Source organism: Hesperophylax consimilis, chromosome 3 (genome assembly GCF_061612785.1).
Source record: "Hesperophylax consimilis isolate HC1 chromosome 3, BYU_Hcon_1.0, whole genome shotgun sequence".
In the NCBI taxonomy this organism is placed as follows: domain Eukaryota; kingdom Metazoa; phylum Arthropoda; class Insecta; order Trichoptera; family Limnephilidae; genus Hesperophylax; species Hesperophylax consimilis.
In genome coordinates, this window is record NC_142838.1 from 40,401,094 (window position 1) to 40,426,452 (window position 25,359).

At 34.0% G+C, this 25,359-nt stretch overlaps 2 protein-coding genes across 2 annotated transcripts; one reads left to right on the plus strand and one right to left on the minus strand.

Annotated features, from left to right (window-relative positions):
* Positions 1-133: 133 nt before the first annotated feature.
* Atac2 (Ada2a-containing complex component 2) lies at positions 134-24,871 on the minus strand. The gene is made up of 12 exons (XM_089650707.1): positions 24,424-24,871; positions 23,937-24,074; positions 22,464-22,612; positions 14,262-14,375; positions 11,030-11,198; positions 10,397-10,535; positions 7,420-7,916; positions 6,110-6,197; positions 5,647-5,962; positions 4,582-4,763; positions 3,298-3,378; positions 134-535 (listed from the first exon to the last, which is right to left on the minus strand). The coding sequence occupies exons 1-12, from the start codon at positions 24,630-24,632 to the stop codon at positions 443-445; spliced, it is 2,175 nt and encodes a 724-aa protein (XP_089506833.1). The 5' UTR covers positions 24,633-24,871; the 3' UTR covers positions 134-442.
* On the plus strand, positions 439-2,651 carry Ada2a (Transcriptional adapter 2A). The gene has a single exon (XM_089650708.1). It carries the CDS (start codon positions 565-567, stop codon positions 1,903-1,905), a length of 1,341 nt encoding a protein of 446 aa, XP_089506834.1. The 5' UTR covers positions 439-564; the 3' UTR covers positions 1,906-2,651.
* Positions 24,872-25,359: the final 488 nt, after the last annotated feature.

A 25,359-nucleotide genomic window follows, 5' to 3' on the forward strand; every position in this document is an offset into this window, starting at 1 on the left:
CTGTTTTTTTGTTTCTTCATTATTAAAAAAGGAACGGGATATCAGGGGTAGCAAAAGAAAAATTTCATGATAATTATGTACCCAATCCTTTTTTATTTTGTTATGTAGAGAAAATAAAAAAATAATTCCCTTGTAAACAATTTTATTAGGTATTCCTTTTTCAACTTAATTTTTATACATTGGTAGAAAATGTTCCAAAAATAAACCGTAGAAAAAGAATATAAAAAAATATATTCTTACAACTGGCAATACAAAATGATAATGTCAGTTTGACAGCGCACCATGCCGATAATCACCTTAGTCTGTAGTCAGATGTATTTTTATTTAATAATATTGTATTTACCAGAAATATCGGCAAAAATAATTCAACACAAACATTGTCAATGAGTTTTAACGAATTAATTCGTATGTCACAATTATACACAAATAAATATTTTGTAAACTACCTACATAGCCTAAGAAACAAAGCATGTTTACATTCTGTAGATTCTGCCGGAAAGTATTTTTCGTAGAATTCTTGAATCAGTTCTTCAATCTGTAAAAAGGAATATTGAATTAGTAAAAATGGAGGGAATTACAGATCTGCTGCAGCCGTCCTGCACCAGTTGCACCACTCAGCTGATGGAGCCGTACATTGAGTGTGTGGAATGTCAAGATGTGCATCTGTGTTGTTTGTGTTTTTCCAAAGGAGTCGAATTAAGACAACATAAAAGTAACCACAGTTACGCAGTTCGAAAAAACAATTTCCACTTATTTGAAAATTGTAACTGGACTGCTAAAGACGAATACAACTTGTTAAAATATGTATACGAGCATGGGTATGGAAACTGGGAAGAAATTTCCAAATCCATGCAAACTCATTCCAAATTAGAATGCCAAGAACATTACAAGAAGTTTTACGTAGAAAATATTCAGTCTGATGAACTTCCTTACTTGGGTAAGGACGATTACAATATTGAAGACAGCATGCACCCTTTCCTGTTCCGGGATTGTACCAGCGACGACCCCCTGAGACACGTCAGTTCCACAGTCTCCCAACAGGTGGCCGGCTACAACCCATTCCGATCAGATTTTGAAATGAACTTTGATAACAATGCCGAAAGTGTCTTATCATTACAAAGTATTCACGAGAGTGAAAATGACGAGCTGATGAAGAGTTTGCAGTGTTCTCTAGTCATGGCATATAATAACAAGTTAAAGGAAAGAAGAAGAAGGTACAACATAATTCGCCAACACGGTCTCATAGTCATAAGAAAGTTTTACAAGTGGATTCAACAATTCGAAGATACAATCAGTCGGCCGACTTGTGAACGCCTCGTAACATTCATGCAACTTCTAACGGGAATTCAGTTTGATACTTTCATGGAACGACTCAGTATTGAAAAAGAACTAGTTCTGTATCTGCACAGGCTGCACGATTACCGAAAGAACGGCATGAAGACATTTAAAGGGTGTAATTTGTATCGGCATCTGAAACGTAAGGAAGAAATATATTCAAAAGACTTGAAGAATTATTTGAACTCCACCGAGTTAGACTGGAAGTCTCTGTCAGAGAACACCTCCAACTCGATGTTCAGCAACAAGGATGTAAACCTGTTGTTCAACCCGTTGTCTCGGGAGCTGGTGGGACCAGGAGCCAAGGCACGGCGGGGCACAGCGCCCCTGGAGATCATCAGCCTCCCGGGGTATGAGCAACTCAACGATAAAGAAAAGACCCTCTGCTCAGCACTCAGATTGGTGCCCACAAACTTTATCACGTTCAGAGATCTCCTCATAACTGAGAATAACAAAAATGGCTGTTTGCGTTTGCTAGACGCGAGAAGACTAATTAAAATAGATGTTAATAAAACTAGGAAGCTATACGATTACCTCATGAGTGAAGGGTTCATCCATAAACCAGCATAGAATCATAAAATCTGTAAATATATCTCATCTCTACATTTCATAACTTACTTCGGCGAACTTACTTTTTACTATTTATTTTTCATAATAAGTATGAGCTAACTGAGTTGAATATGTTTTTAACCTGTATATTATTTAAAACTGGTTTCAGTTATTCAAATGGTGAAGCGTAATACTAATAATATAGAAATAAACTTAGAATGTTCAAGCTACATCACGAAACTCAGTTGGCCCACTCTCACTGTCTGTGGATCCTGATGTTTAATAATTAACCCTCAGGGGCCAGAGCCCTGCATTTACAGTGTTGAAGGATATGCCCACGCACGGTACGAAGCACTGCAATTGCGGTGTCGACCTTATTTTAATAGGTTAAAGACAAAAATAAAAATTTCACTTTATCAAGTATAGCTTTAACAAAAATATGTTTTTATTTATTGAAGTTTATTGTCGGCCTCTACAGGTTAAATCAAACATAAAAAACACAAGATAACTTATTTTATTCCTTGAAAGCGTGTTTTTTATTTACGCTAGACGAACAATGTCTCAAAATTTTTGTCTATGGCATGATCATTTATTTGATGCCCAAACAAGGACTGAATTAATAATATTTTAATGTGAAAACAGATTAATCATGTCCATTGATTGTGAAGGAGTGATTGATTAACAGGCTTGAAGGGGGGGGGCTCGAAATTTCCACTACGCCACTGCACTGCCTGTAGAAACAATTTTCTTGTGCATAGATCAATATATTTTTTTATTCTTTTATCATATTTATCTTTTTTTTAACTAAAAATACAACTAATTTTATTAAATTTGTTTTGTATTATTTTATCTTCTTTTACCACTACCTTACACAACATTATTTTGGATTATGTGTTGTTGATTATGTAATTGTGTTGCAAAATGAAAAAAATGTCGTGCTATTTCTCTTTATCTAGATTATGTACTAGGGCATTTATGTTGAGCGTTTTGCGTCGGCCATTGTCATTCTCCAGAGTTTGGGTTGGTATTAGTAAGCATTTGTTTTCGTAATTGTACGTAAAAATGCACCTGAAATGATCTGTGATTGTGGTTTGTATAACTGCAGATATTATGTTTTTTATATCTTGAATATTTGTGAAAACATGATCTATGCACGAAGGTCGTTGATCTGGGATAATTCTTGTAAATGAATTAATATACGATATATAATTTAATTCTGCCATCATATTAAGATCTTCGTTATAGGATAAGTAACCATTTGTGATATTGAGGTTAATGTCTTCGACAATGATGGTTTTCTTATTTCCATTTTAGCTTTGAGAATGTTTTTTTTTTAATGGAATTCATTTATAAATACACACATACATAGCTGTAATAAAATAGGATAAAATAAAAGTTTTATAATGTACTAACTTTGAAACCAAATTTTTGGTAAAGAAATACTCCTGGGTTGGTTGCTGAAACGTGAAGTGTGATATCTTTATCGATACACGTCTGAAACAAAACATTCAACATTAAATTATTGTACATACATAATTAACTAGTGGTTTTGTGAACAGAAGACCCCACATACAAAAAAGGATGTTTCTAATAATTTTCTCTTATATAACCTTTCAGACTTCTGGCATCTTGACTGTTATATTTCTTAAAGATGCTATCAGAGAATTTGTGTGTATTTCTGCTTTTCAATAAAATCTAAATAAACGGGATATTTCTGAATGTATCCAAAAACTAAAAACAGTTTTTGAAAGGTGATAAAATACACTTTCAAATTTTGTTATTGGAAACAAACAAATAATTTTTGAAATCAAACATAAAAATGGCTCACTACGTTTTTAGTCGTATAAACATTGTACTAAAATTACTGATAACGAAACGCGTTTTATTAGAAAAATGTTTTATAAACATTACTGCCACCTCACTTTTTTGTCATTTCATGTAAAAATAATTACTAAAAAATTCATATTTTTTTCAAAAATCGCGGTTGGAACCTTTGTTTCATAGAAGCTTGGTATTTTCTCCTTCTAACACCGTTTATTTCATATTTCTAACTATGACGGTAAGGGATATACAACGATTTCCGTGAGACCATATGAGCTGTTCCGAACAAAACAAATTCCCGAAAAGCAAAAAAATTGACTCTACGGGTAATGTAGAGTCAATTTTTTCGCTTTTTGGGAATTTTTTTCTTCCCAAAAGCGAACAAATTAGACTGGGGAGTTAATAAATCACAATAAAAATGTCCTCTGAAATCTGAAGATTTGTAAGTAGGTACTTAAATTCCTACCTACTTAATTATTATGAACCACATAATATTTTATGTAACATTTTTTTTATTTCAAATAAGTAATTACAAAATTTGTCCGAAGAAAAGTCACTATCTCAATGACAACTTTCTTCAGGCAGATAGCTACCATAATATTGAAAAGATCAATCAAAATTAGTCGAAGCAAATACCCTAGAATATTTCTATTACTATTATTATTTTTATATGTCAAACTAAGGCTTGCTTGAATAATAAAGTGGATGCGGCAGATTTTCAAAACCGTAAAATGAACACACAAAACAAATTTACAGAAAGATGAAATTGCAAACGGTCAAGTTAAAACGGGACTTCGCCATGCTCAGTCAATAAATAATGGATCAATAAATTTTTAAACAGTGCTATTTTAACATAAAAAATAATGTGATTGTTACCTGAATTAAATGATACAGCATAAAATTAGCGATTCCAGATTTCCTCCACTCCGGTCGTGTGAAAATAAAAGAAATGTATGTTTCATTTGGTCCAACATCTGGTACAAGAAATGCAAATGCTACCACCAACTTTTTGTACAATACCACACAACTGAAGTCAGGATATTGAAGGGCTTCAGTTACTGAAAAATTTGAATTATTTATAGTACAGGTCTAAAGTCTCATCACATTTAATGAACATCAAATCAACGATTATTGGTCAAAGATAGCTTTTGAAAAAATTGCAATAAACTGACAAGCATAACAACATGAGTAATGGTTGACAGATGATAAAAAGCTGAAACGGACCAGGAGTCTGCTTTTAGAGTTAAGAGTCCTTTAACGGGGACAGTTCAAATGTCAAAAATTCAAAATGGCACTAATCTTCGATTTGATTGCTATCAAATGTGACGAAAGTTTGAAACGCTCCAACCTTTCCTATCCATATTCAGAATTCTGGAACCTTTTTTGGAATACTTTATAATAATACGATTGATGAATTGATTCATTAATTCTCAAAATAATAGTATCCTGAAATAAAAACGAAATTGATTTAGCTGATTTAGGTAGGTACTTTCTTGTAATATTTTAATTTATTCCTTTTTCAAAGTGAACTAAACGAAAGCAAAGAGATTGGATTTGACAGTTGCCAAAGAATTAGGAGGGAAAATAAGTAGGGTTGCAAAAAGGTTTGAAATTGGTTGAAGCATAAATAAACCACTCACTATCGATATCTTCGGGCTTTTGTACGAAACAAATTTTTCCTAAAAAACCATAGATATGCTAATATATAGACTGTAAAATTCATATTCGGAGCCCACTTATTATACTATACAGTTACAGTTAGGTGGATATAGTTGGGAAACAATATAACGTCACAATATTCATGGTTCCAATTTTCGATCGGAGTTATACCCCCCTGGGTCGGAGGTTAGGTTAGGTTAGGTGTTGAAAAATTATGTCATAATTTGAGCCAACAGAAGAGAAAGAACTGTTTAATGTTAACGTACAGCAATATATACTTACAATCAATACCCGGCCAAAAGTATTGGGCACAAAGACTGTTGATAGAAGCAATATGCTGTGGCCGGACGTAGCAATAATCCAAAGGAGCTGCTTCATAAATAATACTGCTTGATTTACTGCTATTCACTTTATGTCTTAACTCATTCATTAGTCTTAGCCACGGTGGAATGGTTTCTGTATCTCTTCTGATGTATGGTTTGAGTAATCTCCCGCTGTAAGGAGACAGGAACGGACTCACTTCTGAACAGCCGGCAAGTCTCGTGGCAAAATCTACCTGGGACGGGAATGTGGAACCACTCAAACTGTCCGTAACATGCTGAAATAAAAGAGAAAATACATATTCTATAGGATCTAAAATATAGATTAAATAACCATGTTTTAAATAGTGTTGTAATGGTGTGTAAAATACAATTATTTCATTAATTCAATGAAGTTTGTGGTAGACGATTAATGTCATATTTACCTGAAAACGGTCCAATACTCGAATATCTTGTTGAGTGAACTGTGATAAACTATCCTGAACTGGAAAATTAGCCAGCTTACAGACTAACCTACAAAGTTAATTAATCATTATTTTATTTAGTACAACGGTATGATAGTAAGTATTATATTATTATTTTATTTGGTATAAAACTAAAAACATTATATTATGTAATTAATAACATGAATACAGAATAATTCAGAAGCCGGAAGCAATGATAGACCTTTTCCAGAATGTTTTCAAGCCCATAGATATTTTATCATTTATTAATCGCTAAGAATCGTGTAGAAGGCTGGGGCTTTCTGGAATCTTCCGGAAGTCTAAACCTTTCTGAAATGTTCTAAAACTTGTAGATGTTTCCGGAACATACTATCCATCACAAAGAATCGACTTTCTGGAACCTTATGGAAGTCATTTAAAGGATGAACTTTCCGGAACCTTCTAAAAGTCATTTAAAGAATGGACTTTCCGGAACCTTCTGAAAGTTATTTAAAAAACGAACTTTCCGGAACCTTCTGGAAGTCATTTAAAGAATGGACTTTCCGGAACCTTCTGGAAGTCATTTAAAGAATGGACTTTCCGGAACCTTTGGGAAGTCATTTAAAGAATGGACTTTCCGGAACTTTCTGGAATAATGAAGAATGTTCTGAAAACTTACAATATTTCAGGAACATTCAGAAGATTTTAAAACCTGCTAGAAAACTAGGGCAGAAACACCGCATACCGTATAAACATTTACATGATTTAGATAAACACGCAGTCAAAAAAACAAACAGACAAAAATAAATATTTTTATTTAATACTTAACACATTTCTGGTGAGTATTTTTTGCGCTGACGCTACGCAGTCTCCGGGCGAAAATAAAGTACCCGTGCGAATTTCTATTATTTGTTTTAAATTGCTGTATCTTCGAAAATATTAAAACTTTCTACGTAGTAACTCAGCATACCCAAGCTATAAAAGTACTAAACGAAAATCGAATATTATTTAAAATGCAACTCAATTAACTTTGCAATATGTTTATTACGGTCCGCCTATCGGTATTTGCCCATACCTGCTTTCTTTAAATACGCCCGACATCTCTCGCTCGCTTGCACATAGGTGTTGAGTGGGGCGTAACAGAAATAGAGATTCGAATCAGGTTTCGGTCATAAAAACCAAAACTTTTCTGCCATTGAAATGAGGCCGGCGCAAAAGGTAGAACTACCCTTCCCGCCGTTAAGCATCAATCGACCAAACGGGTAGAACTACCTTTCCCGGCCGAAGTGTGTTGAGATATCAACAGTATTTACCTGTCTAAATTCCAAACGGGAAGATGTTTACTCTTTTTCAATTTCCTAAGTGACAGTTTAGCCCGTAATCTGATGAGATTTTTATCTATATTTTCATATTGCGCCTTCCGACAGATGCTGTTCAGATTATTGAGCAATTGCACTTCTTCGTACTCCGTTGCTGGAATGAGACACTCGTCCCTAGAATTAGTTTTCATTTGATTTTCATTGTTCCATGGTAAATCTACTCCATCATCCTTGTTCCTGGTAAAGAGGCCGCTCACAACGGGCGGCGATTCGAATGATGGTTTCGTTTTAATTTCATGTTGATTGAATGACGATTGATTTAATTTATTAGTGTCAACTTTAGAGTCATTGCTTCCTTCTGAGCATGTGTTGAATACAGCGATGTTTTGGGAACGTGGGGACTGACTGATGAAGTCCGAATCACAGTTTTCTCCGGATGACGGGTAATTACTGTGGTATTCACCAGCACCGTGATTGTTTATCAATCCATTCTGAAAATAATTTACATATAAGAACCTTCACAAAAATTTCATCAAATGGATTTCTCAAAAAAAAAAAAAGAGTAGGTAACTATTTTGGAGAGAACAATATGTTTTTTTTAAATATATTTACGTATCTCGATAATATTTATAAAGGTTATCGCACACATATCAGCTTGGCATCAGATCGATACCGCCCAACCGTCAACCAGTCGGCACATCACTTGAGCGGCTCAGCACCTCCGAGGTGTTGAAGCGGCTACGACTGGGCGACAGCTCGTTGGGCTTATACCATCACCTGGGGGACGTAAGTGCGGTAACTACGATTTGACTACGACCCCCTTGCCATTCACTAACATGTCCCCTTGTGGTTAGAGCGCGTTGCAGTATGGAGTTTCAAACAAAGAATTCTGAAAGGCCCGAGGTGAGGCGATGCTGATCTGGTGCCGGGGTGATACATGTGTGATTACTAGGACATGGCAAAGCTGGGGCAAAACCATTGCCGTCCTCTAGGGAAATTTTGAAGACAAATTAAGGAAAATTAAGTTTTAGCATTTGAGGAGTTGAGCCTGCTATCAACAATATAACAATATGGTTTTATATGTCTAATTGTGAATGTTATATTATTGCTTTACTATTCTATATTTATAATCTTCACAATATTTTTTTATATAAACTATGCAAAATGGCTGACCGATCGCCCTCGATTTAGCAGGCCACTACAACCTGTCAAACGCAGTATATTTGCAATACTGCCAATAATTATTTTGTTAGCTTTCCAACTCAAAGGCCTCATACACTATGTGTCGTATTGTATCATGTTACTTCTGCCACTACCTAGCATTTACATATAAACTTTAAATTTCTTATTAACTAATTTAAGTCTGTATAACTTAGGAGTACGAATATTCTTATTTTTGTACTATTTACTTGCTGTTATAATATGTCAAATGGATATGGTTATATGTATTTTTACTATTACTTTTGTGAACTTGCAATCTTCAGAATATTATTTTTTTATGAACTATGTATGTAAAAGCCCAATGGGCCTATAAATAAATAAATAAAATAAAATAAAAGTTTATAGACCGGTCAAAGTTTTTTTTATAAATGACGAGCAAAGTTTTCTCGGAGCAATCTATATTTCATCTCGATGGCGTCCGTGGTCTAGCAATCCGTAGGTCGCAGGTTCAAATTCCGGCATGCGCATATATATTTTATTTGATGAATTTTTTCCCAATTCATTTAAAATAATATACAGGTTGTCCGGGGACAAACTTCGGTATTCTAAATGATATTACGAGGAAAGAGAAAGGTGGGGAAGTACTTGGCTATTCATATCTGGTCACCAAACACCGCTAAAGCTATTTCAAGCAACATTTTGATTCTGAATGGTGGTCTTACATCAGGGCGAAACTGAGAATATCTTCCACTCTGGAACGTGACTTATATAATATAGTGTATTTGCGGCACATTCTAGAGTGGTAGATAATTTCAGTATCGCCCTGGTAAAAGACCACCATTCAGAATCGATATATTGCATGAAATGGCTTTAACCGTATTTGGTAACAAGATCTGAATAGCTGGGTACTTGCCCACCTCTCCCCGCTACCTTCAGCCTCACAACATACTCCAATTGGGTATGCCATAGTCTCCCTGGCTTCAGGCATTCGGGAGAAGTTAGGACTTGTCCGATCGTCACATTAAAAAAATAAACAATAGTGTAGAAATCTCAGACAAATCAGCAGAGATGTGCTTTATTTCAAATAAATCCATTTCAAATGGAAATGCAAAATGCAAAATGGGTATTTTCCATTTTGCATTTTAAAAGGTTTTCTAAAAACCATTTTGCATTTTGCATTTTAAATGCTTTTCTCAATGCATTTTCCATTTTAAATGCTTTTTTGCAACATTCTTCCTACTATCTCCACTCATCTTTTTTTCATAAGCCCCAAATATCAGTCGTTCCTAAACCTCGCTATAAGAGATAATTTACATTTGTCAAGTTGCTCCCTGGTAGGAGCCCTGGCAATTGAGTGATACCATTACAAAAATACTGATTCAAATACTGAACATGGGGCCATGACGCTGTAATATTAAATGTTAGATAGCAGTTTCTATGTTTTTACGTTGGCAACATTAGTCCGGCGCAAATTTTTTGTGGTTTCATAATCTGTAGTCGTGGTGTTTTTGGATTTACCATCATGTAATATGTTTGTTCTACATTGATGTCCATTATTAAATGACAAAATTGTTTAAAAATTCTATAATTATTTTAATTGACCTGAGAAACCATTTTGCATTTTCAATGCATTTTGAAAACAGGTATTTTGCATTTTGCATTTGAAATGCTTTTCTAAAAACCATTTTGCATTTTCAAATGGAAAAGTTTTGACCCATTTCCATTTTGCATTTCAAATGGTTTTGGGTACCCATTTTGCACATCTCTGCAAATCAGTAATATAATAAACATAGTTTAATTGAATAAATACCTGTAATTGGATGCCGCCACTGCTTTCCGATAATTCTTCAAAGTCGGGTAAAAAACTATCAAAGTCAGATAGAGATTCTTCACCGTCCAAAAAATAATTGGACAAGTACTCATCAATCACAGAACTTTTAGATACATTCCTAAAAAATAATTGGACAAGTACTCATCAATCACAGAACTTTTAGATACATTCCTAAAAAATAATTGGACAAGTACTCATCAATCACAGAACTTTTAGATACATTCCTAAAAAATAATTGGACAAGTACTCATCAATCACAGAACTTTTAGATACATTCCTAAAAAATAATTGGACAAGTACTCATCAATCACAGAACTTTTAGATACATTCCTAAAAAATAATTGGACAAGTACTCATCAATCACAGAACTTTTAGATACATTCCTAAAAAATAATTGGACAAGTACTCATCAATCACAGAACTTTTAGATACATTCCTAAAAAAAAAATTCAATACATTTACTATCCCAAATATCAAGGCCAACTTTAAATAAATTTTAAAAAGCAACAGAAGAAACACTAGTTTGGATCTCTGTTTGTACATGTAACTTAACTATATAAGAAATACATAATAATAATAAACTCTAATATGTAGTTGAAATAGATTGCTTACTTGAATGTATAGTTACCACTCGCGGCAATATCATTAAAAGGGGGAGGTGGGCTCAGAGATTGTAACTTTATTTTTTTACTTGGTGCCTCTTCGGCAACACCATGTATAACTTTGGGTTGGTTTATGATTTCAACCTTACTGTGAACTTTTGATAATAATCCACTGAATCCTAAAACAATTTATTATGTTAATATTACAATGAAGGGAATTTAAATATACTTTACTAAGGAAACTAAATACATACAGGGTGTAAAGTGCGCTAACTTCAGGAGGTGATTCTACATGATGGTAGAAGTAAAAATTTAACTAACTTTTATTGAAATTCCAATGTTTATTTTCTCATACAAACCATTCAACCTTTTAACCTAAAACCTAGCTTAAAACATTTGAATTTCGAAAAAAGTTATAGATGTGACCTGTATAATATAATGCCTACACTAACCTTCTTAGTTACTGCAAATACCCTAGAATATGAATTATAAGCCAAACTCTTGTAAAATTTTGGCAGTATTTACTTGTATTGATTGGTAACGCTGGCCACTAGAGGCGCTAGTGTATCATGTTGCATTCCTCACAAACAATGGCGGCAAATAATTGAATTTAGTAGTTGGTAGCGGTGGTAGGCTTATAACTGTTAATACAAACCTAATAGTAGTGTAAAGAACGTGCTGTCTACAGTACCATGTCAGCATGTGTGGCATAAAAACCGATCACAAACCCTTTTCAGTGTCAGTTGTCATCATTTGTCGTTCATCTGAGTCGCTCATCAGCATTTCTCGCTACATCTACATCTCTCTGGTCTGCCCGCTCTACCATGCTCCGACTTTCCCTTCCAAACGCCTTTTTTCTCTTCTGACCCTCGTCTCAACCTGGACCATGGACTACCCTACCCCTCTTTGGACCAGACCCGGCAACGTCAAACGGAAGGAGCCTCTCGAGCGAATCGGGCCAGCTCTACAGCGTCAACAGACACTACACGTTCTCCCTTCACACGTGGCTAAAGGAGCAACATCTTTCGCCTCCGTGAATCGGGACCTATGGTCTACTTTACAGTACTTGTGTGTCTCACCCCGACTGGCACAAGTAACTTTAAAAAAAATTATCTATGTGCAAAAAGACAGTAAAATTGCATGTAGGTTACCTAATATTTAATTTTGCGATTTTCGATTTCTATAATTTATTAACATAAAATAAAGAAAAATATTTCATGTAAAATCAATTCATATATAGTGTTGTGAAAGAAAACCAAGCTGCAGAACTGGTGCCGTGTACTAGTACTAGTGTAGCATACTTCCATTGCAATGTATTAGAAATGTCAGAAGTTGGAGGTCTTATAACTATTCTACAGTATTTGGTTACATCTAACATTTGACCAATTGCGTCTCTTAATGCGAACACAAAAGTGTCGCCAACATTGTCCACCTATACAACTCAAATTACATCCATTTCAATTGTACCTAATGTGGCAACAGTGGTGATGTTTTTAATTTGGGCTATTTTCTTCTTTAGATGTGTCCCATGTTCTTTGCTAACCAGTTTGCTAATAGCTTCTGAAATCTCGGCACACCTGTCCAATGATAGACGTTTATCAGCCACGAAAACTTCTATATACTATACTCCCCTTAAGTTTTTCTGACCAATTTCGAAATATAGCATTCGTCCAAAGAATGCCGTTTTATTTCCTTTAAGGCCCTTCATACATGGGATAATTTCCAACATGACTGTGTTGCAACGACACCTACGGATATGCCACTCTTTAATGCTAGTTTCCGTACACGGCACTACCGAATTATACAGAACTTGATAACTTTTTGACGTACAGCCGTGGAGTTAATACAATGGTAAGTGACTAGCGATGAAGACTGTCCTTCATTATCTTTATTATAAGAAGAAAAAAAAACACATTAAAGAAAATTATGGATTGAACAATGCAATGAAATAAATATTAATTGTTACGTATTATACCTGTAACGGACGTTGTTGGGCATATTTTTTCTATTTAAAAAAAAATTTGTTAACATTTATAAAATGTGCCAACTCCACGCCACTGGCAAATTCCTCACTCCCCGCCACTGGTCATTTATATCCCGTTTCGGCCAAAATTGCCCGAAATTTCTGACCCCGAAAAGAATCGATACCGTATCGCGCACGTACCCCGGCCGAGCGGTACGATGTTCAGTTTTTTGTATGCAAATTTTACTAACTAAATTATAATTTACAAAATGTTAATAATACCTGTTTTAACTTGTAAATCTCCTCAGCAGTAGTCAAATAAAAACTATTTGCGATATGCTACCACTGAGGAGATATTTAAAATGCCTTTTTTTAACGATTTAATGTAACCATTTTTTTATAATTAATTTACATATTTGTCTCTACAAAAATCCAGGAACCTCGTAGCATAGTGAATCTTTCCTCTTTCGGAGCGCTATGTTACTGGGAACCTGCGAAAAATACTGTCATAACCCTTTTACAAATTTGATTGCTTCAAGATCATTTTTACAATTTTATTTTACAAATATTTCTTATTTTTTGTCGTATCTTGACAAACTAAAAATCTAGGTGTCATACAGATTGTTATAACTACTATGTAATAAAACTATGGAATTGTAATACAGGCGAGCTTACAAAATGTTTGCAAAGTCTCAATTTCAAGCGTCTGCCTTCAGCTAACCCACCGACAAAATGAATGTGCAACATTTTGCAGTGGCTTATGTACGCATATGTGGCACGGGTAAAATCCCCACCCCTTTTCAGTCGACAGCCAAATGTCGGCTTAGAGTCGACCTTATAGGATATAAGCAGTGACAAAATTTAATTAAATCAGTTCAACTTTACCATCAAAAACAAGTGTTTTACTTCTACAAGTGACTCCTGCCCTCTAACTGCCTCACCTCGCCTAGTCTTCTGCTCCAAATCTTCTGGTGTTACCTCTTCAAGACCAGCCAGCCCTGCCTAGGAAAACTGCCAAACGCCAGAAGCGAGCAGAGACGACAGCACACCCAGTGCCCAACATTCACCGAGCAACGGGTGCGGGAGGCAGATTGCCATAAAATATACCACTATCATCATCATCGGCCGTAAAGGAGCATTCCCATCTGCTGAAGACACGGTTTGGACCCGGCGCCCAAATCTACAGTCTTGTGCGGACTCCTGTCCAGTACAATACCTTTCTTACGTATTCCAGTAAATTATAACCAGGGACATATATACATATTCAAATTATAATTACCTAAATCTGTCACAAGCTGCTTCATGATGGCATATTCCATTTCCTTTTCATTCAGAAAATTACTTGGATTCTTGTTTAATCGCTCCTTCTGCTTCATAAGAATAATTTCTGAACCTATAAAAACGTTTATTATTGGTAAGAAATTATGTACACAAGTAAACAATATCATAAACACGAGTAGCGTGGATAGTGAAATGATTTAAATGCAGAAATAAAACAAAGATAATTGTAAAGTAGCCTCAATGCAAATCTATCTCATAATATCTCGTGTAATATGACCACCTTCTAGGAGAATCAAAAATCCATGGGCAATTTTTCTCTTTCAGGGCACATGGGAGATTTGATTTTATTATCGTTGTAGGACAATTTCTATACATTTTTAGACATCCAAATTGATGGACCTACTTAAACGTAAAATCTGGGTATCGTTTCAACGAGCTGGAGGCAAACCACGTAATCATATTTTTGGCACTAGGAGGGTTCGAAAATGCTCTGAGTAAACTACGACATCATCCTGCGCAGAAAAGAAAATACTTGCTAAAATAAGGCAATGGTTTGCAGAGCATTTTTCGAAATCGGGTTGCGTAGCAACGCAAAAATGAGTAAGGTTTAAGTTTAACTTATAACATTGTTACATTGTACATAAAATTAGGTAATAATAGGTAATAGTGAAAAACATATGTTATTGAATTTCTACTCCAATGAAGAGTGCTAGCTCTTGAGCTTGGCCTAGGAGTTATTTCACAATTATTTCATGTTTATATCAGTAATTAAAATAAATACAGTACAATAAATATAAACTTAAAAGAGGATTGTGACGTTAATTTTGGTTGTAACATGAATTGAAGTTATAACATTTGAAAGGTGATATTAATTTTTTTTAAAGATAAATTTGACCTTTTTTTGAATAACATAAAATCTGGTATTTTTTTCACTTCTTCGGGAAGACTATTAAAATATCTTATGCCTTTGTAAATGTAATTATTGTGCATTTGTTGTGTTGAAAATAGAGGAATTTGGATGTTAAAATTATGCCTTGAGGATGAGTTAAATTTAAGTTTTTTTATTACAGTTTCTTTATATATTTGTAATATTGCATCTTTTTTATAGAGGTCTTCAATTTTTGGTACTTCGAAAATTTTTAACAATGATGCTGAAGAGAATGTTGGTTGTTTTTTTCAAAATTACTTTAATAATTAGTTTTTGTACCACTTTTACAGAGCTTAAAATTTTTTCATATGCACCTCCCCACCCAATGATTCCATACTGAAGTAATGATTGGACTAGTGCGTAATAGACTTTTTTCAGGTTGTTTAGCTTGAGAACATTTCTTAATCTAATGAATATATAGATATATTTTCTAATGCGCTTAACAAGTTCACATATGTGTTTGTTCCATTTCATATGTTGGTCTACAATTACACCGAGGTACTTTATTTCAGTTGTTTGGTTTAGTATGGTACATGATTTATTACAAGCAGAGATGTGCTTTATTTCAAATAAATCCATTTCAAATGGAAATGCAAAATGCAAAATGGGTATTTTCCATTTTGCATTTTAAATGCTTTTCTAAAAACCATTTTGCATTTTGCATTTTAAATGCTTTTCTCAATGCATTTTCCATTTTAAATGCTTTTTTGCAACATTCTTCCTAGTATCTCCACTCATCTTTTTTTCATAAGCCCCAAATATCAGTCGGTCCTCAACCTCGCTATGAGAGATAATTTACATTTGTCAAGTTGCTCCCTGGTAGGAGCCCTGGCAATTGAGTGATACCATTAAAAAAAATACTGATTCAAATACTGAACATGGGGCCATGACGCTGTAATATTTAAATGTTACATAGCAATTTCTATGTTTTTACGTTGGCAACATTAGTCCCGCGCAAATTTTTTGTAGTTTCATAATCCGTAGTCGTGGTCGTGGTGTTTTTGGATTTACCATCATGTAACATGTTTGTTCTACATTGATGTCCATTATTAAATGACAACATTGTTTAAAAATTCTATAATTATTTTAATTGTTTGACCTGTAAAACCATTTTGCATTTTGAAAATAGGTATTTTGCATTTTGCATTTGAAATGCTTTTCTAAAAGCCATTTTGCATTTTGCATTTTCAAATGGAAAAGTTTTGACCCATTTCCATTTTGCATTTCAAATGGTTTTGGTTACCCATTTTGCACATCTCTGATTACAAGTTATGAAGTTAAGGTTTTCACGCAGCCAGCAATTTGTGCGCCATTGTAAAAAGGACTAGAAATTCGTAAGCAGATTTTGTTCCTCCCTTTCGTGAAGGGCCAGTCTATCAATTAAAATGTCTATGTATACATTGAAAAAATCGGTAAATAATAACAAATATTGCAGCAAAGTGTCATGGTAGAAACATTTTCAGTGCCAAAATAAAGCATACAAGAAGTTCAAAAAGATTTTGTAATTTATCAGCTATTGGTTTCTTTATAGTACAGAGCTTCATTAAATGCATACTTCAAGATTTTATCGAAACCTTTTCTGGCTTAACTACCATATGTATATTGTTGTGTTAAATATTTTTCATTGCTCTATATTTATTTATTGTGAAAAACAGTGAAACAGATGTAGAAGAAATAACTTTTCTCAAATTTAACAATTAAGGTGATGCCATACGTAGTAGTGCAAAATCATGTGTTTTTGGTTTGAAAATTTGGTGGCCTAGAAATGTTTCAGATGCTTTAATTAAATACTGCGAGTAGAATACATCTTGGCCTTTGAAATAATCGAGTATTTTTTAGATAAGTCTTTTTATAAGCCCAGAAAAAAATAATGTAAAGACCTATGAAAACTGCTTTAAAGTTCAAAATCTCCTACTTACGAATCCATTTTCGGTTATGATTTTATTGTATAATGTGGCAAATTAAGTTATTTATAAAATGATCGAAAAAAAATTAAATATTTATGCCTGAACATCCACAAAATAAAATAAAAGGCACTTTTTGGCCATGTTTTTTTCTTGCATAAATCAAAACAGGCGGGTGGTATTAAGCGGGAATTTAAACCCTATCGCCATCTACGTAAGGGTTGTTATTGTTGTTATTGGCTCAATTTAAAATATTACACGACGTAGTGCATCGCCTTAATAACATTACATTAATTAGCTTGAGACGCAGTCTTGAGTATAAAAAAATATTCATTACGATCTTCAATGAAGTTTAACTGAAAAATGTCTACCTCAGAATAAAGGTGGTTTAGGAGCGTAACCAAAGACATGGTCATTGGTAGGTTGGTCCTGCCTCTTGGAAAAAGAAGCCTGTGCTGCCGAGCTCTGGTGAAGTTATTGGGGACATAAAACATAATGTTTTCCAGAACATCAGGATTACAAAAGTACCCATTGAGCAGTTTATGTGCTACGGTTCCATGATAACTCAACACAGTGACAATTCAACACACTTTTAAAAAGTGATATAAAGTCATTAGAAACGATGAAAAAATTTATTTTTTTAACCTAACCTAACCTACATAACCCAGTTAATAAAGTTTTTGTTTCATCACTTTCCATGACTTTTTAAAGATGTGATGAATTATCATTGTGATGATTTATCCGGTTACCATGTGCTACTAATACTGCAAGTTTTATCCATTTCTTCCCAAGTACAAGGTAGGCAACACATTATGCTATACGCATCATGGCTTGGTCTATTTCAGCATATCGCTCGCCATACATGAATGTATGGGATATGATGGATGAGGGATATGCTTAAATAGGCCAAGCTGCGAAAATATAGCGTGATCTGTCACATGCTTAAGGTGAAGCTTAATGCTAAATCACTATTTTGATTAATCTTTATAACAAATTGGTGTACATTATGAATACTAAAAAATATGCTTTAGATAAATTGAAGGTTTTCCTATGGATTCGCTTCAGTAGAATACAAATGAAAAATAAATTACTCAATAAAAAAAAAATTTCAATAGAAATGTATTAACTGGTAAAGGAAACAACTTTTAAAAAATACAGTATTATAGCTAAGATTATCTGTGACTTTTTTGCTTTCTTGCTTTCTTTGCAACTTTTTTGCTTTCTTATAAAATTATTGACAAAATAAATAAAAACCCGTTTTGTGCTTGAAATCGAACATTTCTAGACTCCGTTTGTCAAGCGATTTTAACACCTATTACCTACAATAAGAGGTATACCAAGAATATACACATTTTTTGTTTGTAGCTTCCTCTTAAGAGGAACGGCTGCGGTGCCTGTTTCATATAAAATTTAAATTTGGATTTACGGCTAAAATACTAGAGTAAACTGTTTTTTTTTTTTTTTTAATTAAAAGACATGGTATATATAAAGTACGGATGTGGATCAGATTTTCGATTTTTGCCTTAAATTATAGAATATAGGCCCCAGAAGATGACGATTTTACATGATTTTACGAGGCATCTTTGGCAATTTTTTGTGACCAAATGATCAAAGATAACTCCAAGGTCATTGAATTCAAAAACTCTTTTTAGATTGGCATTGTTAATTGAGTAGTCGAATAATAAAGGGGTTTTAGATCTATGGAAACTGATCGTTTGGCATTTGTTGATATTAAGGTGTAATTTGTTTACGATGCACCATTCATAAATTTTATTTAAGTTCATTTGTAGAGTTAAACAATCAGAAGAATTACCGATCGATTTAAACATCTTTAGATCGTCGGCGAATAGAAGAAAGTTAATATTATCGAAAATTAGTGAAATGTCATTAATAAATAGTAGGAAAAGAATTGGTCCTAGGTGGGAACCTTGGGGGACCCCACTTAAGGCAAAAAAAGTGTAAGAAGTTGTGGAGGTAATTTTTACAGATAATTTTCTGTATGATAAGTAACTTCTAAGCCATTCGAGAAAGTTGCCGCTTATTCCCAAGTGTTCTAATTTTTCCATTAAAATGCGATGAGAAACAGTATCAAAGGCTTTGCTAAAATCAGTATAAATTGTATCAACTTGAAGACCCTTGGACAGTGCATTAGAAATAAAATTTTCGTAAAGCAATAAGTTAGATGACGTAGATCTGTCTGGCATAAAACCATGTTGAAATGTTGATATAATTGGTTTAATTTGATGCATGATTTTACTTAATATAATCTTTTCTAAAAGTTTAGATAGTGATGACATAATACATATGGGTCTATAATTTTCAATTTGACATTTATCTCCTTTTTTAAAAATAGGTGTTATAAAGCTACTTTTCCAAATTTCAGGAAAACAACCTGTAGAAAAGGATAAATTGAAAATTATAGTAATAGGAAGAGCTAGAACATGAATACAGTTTTTAAGTAATATTGAGGGAATCATATCTGGCCCCGAATTCGACCTGGTATCCAGCTGTTTGATAAAAGTCACAACATCATTTACTACCACACCACATGGATGTTATGCAAGTTGAGTGAGCTTTCGGTAAATTGGGGTTTATCAGATAATATGTTTTCATTGTCTTCAACATATACACTCTTGAAGAAATCTGCAAATAAATTTACAATATCGTTTTTGTCATGACCCACTTTTTTCCCGTAAAACATTGTACCGGGAAAGTTAGAGTTATTTTTCCGAAAGGAGTTAGCGTAATTCCAAAATTTATTAATATTTGTTAAAATAGAATTTTCAACATTGTTGGTGTATTTCTTGAAACATACTTTCGATTTCCTAGTACAATCTTTACACAGAATGGAGAATGCGATATAATTATCTAGCGTTCTATTTATTTTATAACGTTTGTGGGCAATTTTTTTATTGTACGTTAGATTAATTAGTTCAGAATAGAACCATTTAGGGAATTTAGAAGTGTAATATTTTTGTAGGGGTACAAATCTATCGATTGCTTGATAAATAACTAGCTTTTTTGTTATTGTCTCATTCGCACTTTCTTCAGTCGGGCTGGCTAGGGTAGGTAGGGGGTGCCGGGGGCAGGGGCTCGGGAGAGATCGCCCGCCTAACAAATACATGCATACATACCTACGTCAATCGTCCTTAGAGTCATTTTTTATTATTATTGCTAGTGTATGTATATGTGTTAGTCGACATTCGCAGTCAGCCTGCGCGGACATATAATTGACGAATTTGTTATAATATTAATTTGCAATGGTAGCAGAAGTCGGGGACGCCCGAGGAAGACATGGCACGATCAAGTGAATCAGATACTCGAGTCGGGCCATGTCAAGAGTCAGAATAATAGAAGAGTATGTATGAGACGATGTATGAATGTGAATGAGGCAAGAAGTGTGTGCCAAGGCCGAGTTGTTTGGCAGTCCGTCCTCTCTGCCTACTCCTGCGGGAAACGGCGTGATGGTTAGTTAGTTAGTTATTTTTGAACTCCACAGTTTTTAACCGAAGCATCCCCAAATAATTTATTTCATTCAACATGGGTAAGTAATCATTATTTTAGCATTTTTAACAATGATAATTAGGTTATGAATTAGGGTACTTACGTTATTGATTTTTATAAAATGTTATTTGTGTTTTAGGTCGAAAGTGGATACATGGTAAGCCACCCAGTATGCACCGGAAAAAGAGGAAGTGCAATGTCAAAAAGACAGAAAGAACTCTGAACAGGTGAAAATTAAATGCAATATTTAAATAAATATTTATACTAAGTATTTATTTTTTTACGGTAAAAATGTAATGTTTTTTTGTTGTTTTCAGTTCCGTAAATGATGTTGAAGATTGTGATTAATATCCACTTTAATTCCGTGATGTTTTAAAGATATTTTAAAGAAACTTGTATTATTTTGCTTGAACAGTTTGTGTCTTCGAAAATGCAATTTCTTTTAAACACATACGATGGTCCTCTTTGATTGATATAATTATTTATTTGCTTATTTATATTGGAGTCTGTTCTTACTATACAACTACTACCTGTCTGACTTTTTTTATTTTTCACCTTGTGCACATGTATTGTGTAGATTATAAAATAGGATTTTTTTCAGTATAAAAAATCTGGGTCTAACTACCATAAATGTATTCCTCACTGCCTAGAATGGACGGAAATAATTATTCCGATTCATTGAACATTTTTAATAAAATATGCTTGTTGCTATTATTCTTGCTGTTATTGTGCTGCTATTTTTATGGTTATTTATATTTATAGTTGTGCATATTACTTAATTTTGTTGTTCACATAATATTCTTCTTACATAACACTTAAAAATAATCTCGACCAAAATCCCAGTGATAAAGTCAGTGCGTGTTCGGAATTATATACACAGCGACACGACTTTACAACATTCTTCCAGATAAAATAAAAAAAATATGATACACAAAAAAATTTCAAAGGTAATGTAAAAATTAAAAAATAAAAGGTTATGTCAAAAGTAACAGTAAGGCCTTTACCGGTGCACTCACACAAATTTTAAGTAAGTGTATGTTTCTATTCTCTACAATTATATTACTTACTGTTCATAAGTGTACAATTTCCGTATCTCCAACAATAATACACGTATCTGCTAATTTAAATGAACTAAACAAAATGGTGATTCCCCGTTTTGATGCAAATATATTCACGCACAAAAGAAAAAAAGCATTTCTCTTTTACTGGCCTTCAGTGCGTGATATTGTCAGTGCCTAATGTGTACATGCGCATATACCAATACTATTAAAGAATAGCCCTTGTATGTACTGTGTCTGCTAATGGAATGAACTAAACGAAAGGGACATTTCACCGACTTCGTGCAAATATTCAAGCATTGAACTTAATTTCTTTTTTATTTAATCTCATATTATCTAACTTTTTTTGATCGCTTGCAACGTCAGCCGTACTAAAAGCCAGGTACTCCCTCTCCGCTCCCCACTCCACGCTCCGTTAGAGAGGGACACAGAACAATAATTATTTTTGCGGGAGTCGAAATTTCGTCTGCGAAAACATCGCTCTTAATATGATTTCAAAGTTATACAAAAGGACAATTTTTCCATAAAATAATTATTAAAAAATACTATCTTCAGTTGTGTGTCGTAACTCAGTCGCAATAAAATCTAGAACTTTTGCTTTGAATTTAAGTGCTATCATTTTCATAATTGTTTTGTTGCTAGTGTTTGTTTGGAGAATTCAAACAAGCGATAAAGTACCTACATATAATGTTTGCAATTTCCAAAATTGGAAGTAATTTGTCGAGAATTCAGACTATCCGTGATTATTCACAGATCTACGCTGGTAAACAAAATAAGTACAGTTATAATAAATTAGTTTAACATACTTAAATGTTTTATGAGCGCCGGAGAAAACCCATGGGTTAACCTCCACCATCCTTGTTCGTTCAGAACTGTGGCTCCGGATTGGAAGAAAGTTGGACTGTATAGGGACAGACTTCCAGAGAAGGTGCCGGCCCAGTTCTTTCTGCGTTTGCTGTAAAAACAAAACAAGTGCAATGATAAAGGTGTAAAAGAGCTTTATATTTCCGGAAGAACACTTTTAAATGTCGGGGAAAACACGATTTTTTTAAATAATACATATATTTTTTTTTTTTGGTTTTTCTGCTATTTGATGTTTCTGCCATGCAGGAAGGAAGGAGTGATTGTTTAATTGATTAAACTTCCATATAATTATTCGAATGTAAGAATTAGATACCGCAATTTCACATAAATAATATGGTCCTACACAACAACTATTCTACCGCTGTAACTAAAAACACAGTGTCTTCCTTAAGACTATCGACAATGTGTTTTTAGTTACCGCGGCAGTATTGTCCAAACACTGATATATGAAAATGAATGTTGAAATTTGATGAATTATTCAAATTCTCCAAAACAACCCATCCTTAGAATCGGCATTTAATAATAATAATATTTGGCGCCGTATAGCGCCGTTTTTAGCAAAATCACCTCAAGGGAAAGGGAACCTTTCAACTGTCTGAATGGTAATTTGAATACTTTGTCACATATGAATTTCTGCAAAACAACTGGGCCTTGATTGTATTGTGAATGGTTCCATGATAACTCAACACAGTGACAATTCAACACACTTTTAAAAGGTGATATAAAGTCATTAGAAATGATGAAAAAAAAAATTTAAACCTAACCTAACCTACTTAACCCAGTTAATAAAGTTTTTGTTTCATCACTTTCCATGACTTTATATAAATTTTTATAGATGTGATGAATTATCATTTTGATGATTTATCCGGTCACCATTGTTAATATGAAGGAATAAGAACCTGAATGCTAGTGAGAATTAAAAATACACAAACCAAAAAAGAAAAAAAAGTTCTCATATGTTAATTGGACAGCTCTTTCCTTTCTCTCTTCCCTGTCCATCCGCCTTACAACACTCCTCAGGGGTGTTTTTAACATTAACTCCACACATAATAATTTCCCTCGAAGGCTAATGTTATCTTTGGGGATGTTGTGTGAAGGGTCGTTTTGAGGAGAGGAAGGAGTGAACGTGGGTCTTGAAGAGACACAGAAGCCGGCAAATTGTTCAAAAGCCGAGCTATGGAACTCAAGAACGAGTCATAGAAACAACCTGTTCTCATGAGACAAATGTCTACCGTGTACAAATGTTAGGTGTGCGTTTAGTCTATTTCCCAAGTATACACCGGTGCCGAACGGATTAATGACGTTGGTTCCTCGGAACTTTTTCCATTGAAATACCACTTACTCCAGGTAGTTGAAAATTATTACACAGTCTTCATATAAAAACAAAATAAAATTTCAAGTAGGTGGGCACATACAATTGGGGGTGGAAAAGAAGATGCCAATTCCGGTTTATGAAAGACCCAATGTGAGTTCGCCAGTGGAAGAATCCTTGATTGCTGATGGCACTGCATTTTGAGGTCAAGTCATGAAGAACGATGATTAAACAGTGGAACCTAGAACCAGAGATACACATGCTTAAAAAAATATCCCAAAGTTTCACAAAATATAATAGAGGATTAAAAAACATGTTGATCAAGTATAAGTGGACAAAACAACTCGGAATTCTACTTCTATTTGATATCGATATAATCATAATGTTCAAAATCCCTTCCAAAAGCTAAAAGTATTTTCTACACCTCGATTGTAGAGTAGAATTATATACGGGTTGTAGTCAAAAGTGAAATTGAAGAGAAATATTACACACTGTGACAGGATTTTATTTTCTGCACCATCTGCCACATTTTTTATCTTATCAATACCTAAAAAACAAAACAAAAACTATGGAAGGTGATTATTATTTACCATGTCATTTTCCCGCGCTCGAACGATTCTTCTCCATTTTCAGAACACTCCGCACAAGTGAATATAAAAAAAACATCTCCGGGGAAATTTCCCGGAGACTCCTTAACCAGAAGACACTCCAAATGTACAAGTCCATGACACAATTTGCACTCCAAACATGGAGAAAACTGTTTATTTTCCACTTCTCCGCAATATTTGCAGCTGGGCATAGTGGATATCGAATAATCAGCTAAAACACTCTAATGCACTCTCTGTTCAGTTCATTTTGACGATATTTTTTAAAAATGTATGACGTTATTCTTAATAAAACACTGTGTTTAAAGTACATTTCACCGTCATTATTAATGCTTATTCACATTATTAACCTCCATATTATGCGCCCCCATTAAACTTGACTGCTGACCATAAATAAACCGAATAAACCACACCGACGATTGACACAACTGACTGCAACTGACAACCGATTTGACAGCGGCGTTTCTGTCACATGGCGTTTAACCTTAGATGAAATTAAAACATAGATTGGTAATTAGTTAAATTTTGACGTTTCATATTCTGGCTAGCGATGTACATGATCTAAATATCGGATTCGAGATAATATTATAGGTTTTGTGTCGAATCGGTGGTTAGAGACGCAGACCACTCAGGGTAATGGGGCTGACTGATGCTTGGCCTATTTCAGCATATCGCTCGTCATAACCATAGGCCAAGCCACGAGAATACATTGCGCTTGTAACGTGTTCTGTCACAGGCTTGAAACAGCTATGTTTATTTTTAAAAGAAACTTCCTTGACAAATTATCACCTACCTATTAAAAATATATGTACGTGATTTAAAAATTCGCGAAGTAAAATTGAAACGATTTTTTTGTTTTAGAACTGAAATGTTATAAATTAATATTGATTTAAAAAAATCGATATATTTGATTTCCAAAGA

Bases quoted from the DNA above. Each gene is read 5' to 3' on its own strand.
- Ada2a (XM_089650708.1), top strand. From the start codon at position 565: ATGGAGGGAATTACAGATCTGCTGCAGCCGTCCTGCACCAGTTGCACC.
- Atac2 (XM_089650707.1), bottom strand. From the start codon at position 24,632: ATGCCCAGCTGCAAATATTGCGGAGAAGTGGAAAATAAACAGTTTTCT. The intron at 4,764-5,646 runs GTAAGTATATAT...CAAATTTTTCAG, and splicing joins CTTTTGGCCGGGTATTGATT to TAACTGAAGCCCTTCAATAT. The intron at 536-3,297 runs GTTAGTACATTA...TCCTTTTTACAG, and splicing joins ACCAAAAATTTGGTTTCAAA to ATTGAAGAACTGATTCAAGA.